General features: G+C 35.3%; 2 protein-coding genes across 3 annotated transcripts in view; one reads left to right on the forward strand and one right to left on the reverse strand.

The window, feature by feature from the left end:
- LOC107008572 (zinc finger protein-like 1 homolog) overlaps nt 1-2,922 on the reverse strand; it is an 8,626-nt gene extending 5,704 nt beyond the window's left edge. Inside the window, exons 1-5 of one of the 2 annotated variants that reach the window (XM_015207668.2) lie at nt 2,664-2,922; nt 2,157-2,237; nt 1,326-1,446; nt 1,123-1,223; nt 36-107 (exon numbers count right to left, since the gene is read on the reverse strand). In XM_015207668.2, the coding sequence (XP_015063154.1) occupies nt 36-107; nt 1,123-1,223; nt 1,326-1,446; nt 2,157-2,237; nt 2,664-2,687 (399 nt within the window). In that variant the 5' untranslated portion in view covers nt 2,688-2,922. The remainder of the gene's footprint in view (nt 1-35; nt 108-1,122; nt 1,224-1,325; nt 1,447-2,156; nt 2,238-2,663) is intronic. The other variant, XM_015207670.2, reaches the window with a different exon arrangement.
- A 1,269-nt stretch (nt 2,923-4,191) lies between these two features.
- Nucleotides 4,192-6,584, forward strand: part of LOC107032384 (mitotic checkpoint protein BUB3.1) — a 5,745-nt gene continuing 3,352 nt past the window's right edge. The window contains exons 1-4 of the mRNA XM_015234012.2: nt 4,192-4,586; nt 4,862-4,992; nt 5,273-5,355; nt 6,014-6,280. Of these exons, the coding sequence (XP_015089498.1) occupies nt 4,470-4,586; nt 4,862-4,992; nt 5,273-5,355; nt 6,014-6,280 (598 nt within the window). The 5' untranslated portion in view covers nt 4,192-4,469. The remainder of the gene's footprint in view (nt 4,587-4,861; nt 4,993-5,272; nt 5,356-6,013; nt 6,281-6,584) is intronic.

Raw genomic sequence — 6,584 nt, forward strand, 5'->3', positions numbered from 1 at the left:
GGGGGACTTGCGCTTGCAACTGACAACACAATTACCTGCATAATAGCTTCTTTCAACTTTGTATGGAAGCGTGATCCTGATTCTTTAACACTTTTAGGAGGCCATATCTGCATCGACAAAGTATCTCCTATCAATGGTGATTGAGAAACGAATATGGCCAAAACACGCTTAAGCTCGTGTATCAAAGTGCCAGAAAGCTTTTATGCCAATATGTCCAAAGTGGAACATTTCTAATGATTCTGAATTCATTTTTCAATAAAATAATCATCTTCTCTCAATAACCGAGCAATTGCTGATGGTCATTGTTGCAAAATTCATAACTCGGCCAGTAATAGGTCTGGCCCTCTACCTTTCTCCACTTAAAAACCAACCAGGATTTTGACTGGTCAGGATATGGATATGTAACGAGTGGTTAACCCACACATCACAAGTTGCACTCCCATCACTAGACTACTGCCCACTGAGCTAAGAGAAATCATCTTTTAGCTTCTAACTAGAACAAAATCCTACTAGTAAGCCGGTTAACTGCAAAAACATAAGGTAGTAACTACATGCAAGTGAACAAAAAACAATCACAAATTCATTGAGAAATAGACTTGCGATGGAACATATATTTTCTTTTTTCTGCTACTTTTGTTAAATTCTTTAATGAACAGGAACAAAAAGCAGATGCTAAGGTACAAAATAGTCTCTCTCTTCTAATCCAGGTAATACTACTAAAGCTCTTTCCATAACTGAAGACATTTTACAGACAATGTGTTATGCCTTTTAAGTCATCCTAGCAAAAGACTGCACAGCTGAAATTCACACCTTAATCCAGCCATATTTTTTCCTTTTTGTAACCAAGAAATCCCTGAGGACTAATGGCACACAGTTCAAAACTTAGTGAGTACTGGCCGCCCCTCTACCCTTCTCCACATCAGACATTTGTGTCCGGCAGGATTCAGACCCATAAGGTGCACCTAATCCACATATCATGCGCCGCAGCAGCCTTACCACTAGACCTAATCCTAAGGGTCCCGAATCCAGCCATTTCATCCAGAAGAGTATCTCGACCATCAATTTCTTATGCACAAGAGCAACATAAATACTTGTATAATAATTGTGGAAGGCAGACTGTACCGATGTTGAACATTCAGGAATAGGACACACATAGCCAGCTGGAGCAGTGTGTGGCGGAAAAGATTTTAGATGTGAAACCAAGCAGCTTGTATGTATTGTATCTGCGAAAAGCAACGACTGATGTAAAAAATACTACAAGAGAAGTTATCAACTTATTAAGGAAGGTATTTTGTATGTCGCAATGGATTAGCAAGATTACATACGCAAGCAACCCAACCGAGTTATCCCAGCATCAGTTCCTTCTTCAAGCTCAGACTTACAATAGCAACATTTAGGAGGCCAGTCATACTCTCCATCTATGACCCACTCGGAATAGGCGCGGATCTGAAATTGGGATTTCTTTAAGGAAACACAAAATGATGGAAGATAGAAGAAAGCAAGTGGATCTCATTGGAAGCAAGATCAAAAACAAAACAACTTGACAAGAATGTAATGAAAAATACGAATTGGATAAAAAATGCAGCACGGTAGATAGCATATCCCATATTCCCAAAAATAATATTAAATAATTAGTGTACAACGCCTGATGGAAAATAAAGTGAACAACAATGCATATAATTTGATCACCACGAACTTTGATAGTGATTCAAGTGAAAACATAAACATCACCAATTACATTAGAAATTCAGAATGACTACTCAGTCAGCATAGTAGTATTGGCTTTGATCAAAATCATTAATGAGAAGATTGATTGCATTAGCACCTTCTGACACCCTCGAGCTAAGATCTCAAACAGCTTTTTCATAACAGAATTGGTCATTAATGATGAACAAAACATATATCCTATCAAATAAAAAACATCTTGTCCTCCACGGTTCAGAGTTCCAGTCTACTTTGTTATTAGGACCGAAAAATTGAAAACTATGAAGTTTTATGTATACAAATATCAGTGCAATCATCTGAATGAGGTTCCATCACTCATCTTATTATCAATTCACTGATAAATAAAAGTCACATATTGATACAAATGGAAAATACAGATGTAAGCAGCATATTTGATAAAAGCCGAAAGAAAAATAGCAAAAATACAATACCACGCATATTTGATGCTCCGGAAAGCATATGCATTCTCCACAAACAGCGATTTTGTGCACGAAACAGTATAATTTAGTTGCCTGCAATCCAACGCAATTTACACTTCAATTGATCATATGAAACATCACAAGTCAAAGTCCTCAATGGACATTAAGGATGAAATTTTCAGTAAACAACCCAGCCATACTTGAGAATTTTAGGGTAAAAAATCACGAGATAGAGGTTCAGTTAACTTTCATAGAACAATAAGCTTTTACTGCCTTCAGTTAATGAATCTGGAAAATCGACATACAAATTATGAAAATACTACAAGCTGGAATTCAGTAAAATCAGCAATGTACGATTGGAATGGCAATTAAACATCCGATCGGATCAAATTGCAATAGAAACCCACGTTTATTTTTCATACAATCGACTTCTAACATTTTCCAAATTACAAATTATTTGATCATCTGAACTAACAAACACATCTATCGCACACGAGAGAGAGGAAGAGAGAATAATACCTTCTTACATTTGCAGACCACCATTGCATGGGCTAAAGTAGCAGTGAAATAGACGAGTTTGAGATCGGGGATTCGATAGACAGAGAATTGTTAGGGTTTAGGCTGCGGAGAATTCGAATCAATAGCAGAATTCAGAGAGAGAAACTCCAGTATGTGTAGCGGCAAATGGCAACAATTTTAGATTTATGTTTATTAAGTTTAGGGGGAGTTTACAGATCCGTTTCGATGTTTGGGAGTTGTTGATTGGTTTGATGACGATGGCGCTCGTTACTGGATCTGTGGAGCGTGGGCTCGGTGTTGGGCTTTCTTATGGGTACCAAAACCACTTGTTACGCAAATTATTTTAATTTAATTTTATCTATAATTTAAACGTGTTACAAATATTGTGCTTGAAAATTATTTTTCAGATAATATTAGGATCTTGAGTTCAATATTTATTCATATATTATTTAATCTTATAAATAAAACTTACAAGTTACAACATTTAATGTTTTTCCCTTAAGATCATAATTTAATATAATCTTCTAATTTGGACCATTATTGTTTTTTGAATACCTTATTATGAACATGATTTGCGTATTTAGTAAAATGGCAAATGAATCGATAAATTTTAGATATTTGTTTTTACAAGTAATGAAGTTCGCCCTTTTTTTCAATAAAAATACATTTACAGAAGTTCAAACAGGAAGGAGAGTAAGACCAGTATAACTAAGGACTAATTTGACCATGGATTTTATTTTATTTAAAAAATTTTGTTTATAAATTTTAAATATAACTTGTTTTGTATATGAAATTTAGAGAACACCAAAAACATGGTTTTACTTAGGAGTGTCAAAAATGAACTTAAACATAGTTGATCCGTCCAATTCGTCTAGAATTTTAAGGATTGGGCTCAAGATAATTTGAATTGGGTTCAATCTCAACTCAATTAAGCTTAATCCATTTGAAGAGAATTCTCAATTGAGCCCAATTCAATTTCCAATTTCAACTCGTTTTAATTTTTTTTATTAAAATATGTTCATATATTGTATGCATGAATTATTATCTATTCAACATCTTTTAGAATCTATCTATCCATTTTTTACCTTTTTAACAAAAAAAATTCTTGAGCAAAAATTCAAATTGTGATTATAAAAGTTAAATATCAATATGTTAAATTATTGAGATTAATCGGATCAAATTGAACGGGTCAAGCCCCAAACCGTTTTTAGCCCATTTGAGCTCAAATGAAACTTGGGCGAGTCAAAACTAAACCGGAATTCTAGTCAACCTATTATAATATTTTCAATTTCAACCCTACTTGCGCATTTGACACTTTTAGTTTTGTATAATATAACCTCATTTAAGTTATATTTCATATTTCCATCCCATTTTGAAAAAAAAAATGAAAGGAAGTAAGAAATTTTATTTTGTTTTCACGTCAAATGCCCACAACTCACAAGGCACAAACTGAATAAGAAAGTTATACTGAGTAAACAATTTAAAATTTGATAGATCTTTTGTTTGATTCGCTGTTCCCGAAGTAGTAGTAGCGCAGCAAAACGGAAAAGACGTTAGGCCTACCCCGCTTTTAGCTCTATAAAATTCTTTTGCCAAATTTTAAAACCCAAACCAATTATACTCCCTATCTGGCCCCCATTTGAATTCAAATTCTGGAAGCATTCATATGACCTTTTTTTCATTTTTCAAAATCTCTCTCTCTCCCCTTCTCCCTCCACTCTCTGTGAAACCCTAGTCACTCCATACGCTCCCACATCCTGTACTTAACTCAGAAATCAATCATTTTAAGCGAACGACGGCGATATCATGACGGCGGTGTCGCAATCTGCCGGAAGAGAGCTCGAAAACCCGCCCAAGGACGGCATATCCAACCTCCGCTTCTCCAACCACAGCGATCACCTCCTTGTTTCTTCTTGGGATAAGGTTACTCACTTTTATGAATTGCTAAATCTCTGAGTTCATTTAATTTTATTTTGAGCAATTTATTGGATTTCATCCATTTTGTGGCTATTAGATCTTACTAATCTGAATTCTAGTTTGCTTTACTTGCTTGATTTTTGATATGCTTTACTTGAGCCGAAAGTCTATAAGGCTGTGTACATACCACCACAGTGGTATTACACTAGCTATGTTGTTTCTATATCCTTATTTTGATTTTTAGTGTGATTTTTAAGCTTAATTGCTTTGCATTTTATTAGACGGTCCGTTTGTACGATGCAAGTGCTAATGCCTTGAGAGGAGAGTTCATGCACGGCGGTGCAGTGCTTGATTGTTGCTTCCACGATGATTCATCTGGATTCAGTGCCAGTGCTGATAATACCGTTAGAAGGTAATATGATGTTGTGTTTACTATTTTACCTAGTGTGTAAATACGGTGCATAGCTGAATTATCCTGGTTAGGTGAATTGGTGAATATTATTCTATTGTTTTTCACTAGGATTTAATATTGTATACTAATTTGCTGTCTCTCTGGTTACTGGTAACAATTTTGGAGTCATAACCATCCATGTCATATTGTTAGTTCTTATTATGACATAGCATGTATTTGCTTGAACATTTACCTCAGTCATAATAACTTTCTCACTGGAAAATGTTTTCTCCTGTTCAAGGCTTGTGTTCAACTCTGGAAGAGAGGATATATTGGGAAGGCATGATGCACCTGTTCGCTGCATTGATTACTCCTACGCAACTGGTCAGTACAGATAATTCACGGTGTTTACAATTTTCGATTGACAATTTAAGTTACTTCTTGCTGCTCTAAGATATGACTGGAATATTCATTTGAATTATAAGGAGACTGGAAAAACATTACCAGTCAGATAAAAATTATCTTGTGCATTCTTCTATGCATATTCCAGCTTGTAATCAGGCTATGGTGAAAATTGAAAGAAACTTTACACTTTTTCACAATTCAATTCTTATGCTTTCTGATTCTGTTCAATATTATGTTCCCAATTGTAAAGCTACCAAAAATGATAGTAATACGTTATTGTAAGAAAATCATATGTCCAATATATTGGTGGTTCTAAATTAAATCAGTTCAATCACAACTTAAGCTCTGGTTGGTTGGATAGAGAAGTTGCTTGTGCACCTACCTTTTTCATAAACTTATTGCTATCTCTTCAAAAGTGCCCAGTATATGCCTCTTACTATTGTGGTCAAATATTAACCTAATATCATGCATCAGTTAGTATGATATGGTCCAATATGACTTTAGTCCATGATGATTATGTGGACCCTATAAATGTTGATTGGAAATTGCAATGGTGGCATTCTATTACTTCAGCTTAGAGTCAGTATGTTTGATAGTTGGATCCATTGGAATTCTGTGATTTTCTTGTGTGGCATAGGACAAGTGATAACTGGTAGCTGGGACAAAACCTTGAAATGCTGGGATCCTAGAGGTGCAAGTGGACAGGAGCATACTCTTGTTGGAACTTATACACAACCAGAGCGTGTGTACTCTCTCTCCCTTGTTGGGAACCGGTTAGTTGTAGCAACTGCTGGAAGACATGTGAATGTCTATGACCTGCGGAACATGAATCAACCTGAACAGCGGAGGGAATCATCCTTGAAGTATCAAACTAGATGTGTGCGGTGTTATCCAAATGGAACAGGTTTATTCCTTTATCTCTATTTGCTGCTCCATTGTAGAGTTTTAATGGCTCAATATTGGACTTCTGGTTGCATGGTTTCTGCTTTTCACTATCTTAGAGCTAATTGCAGATAACTCTAATGATTGACATTATGGGGTCCATTTTCACTGTATTGGACTTAATTATCCATCACCACAACTGCCTACTTTCGTAGGGCTTCCACTCTATGTTATTTAAAATTTTCAGAGTCAAAAACATTAACAAGCGCTAGATGTATCAGTTAGATATATATATATATATATATATATATATATATATATATCTA

This window comes from Solanum pennellii, chromosome 1 (assembly GCF_001406875.1).
Source record: "Solanum pennellii chromosome 1, SPENNV200".
NCBI classification, from domain to species: Eukaryota; Viridiplantae; Streptophyta; class Magnoliopsida; order Solanales; family Solanaceae; genus Solanum; species Solanum pennellii.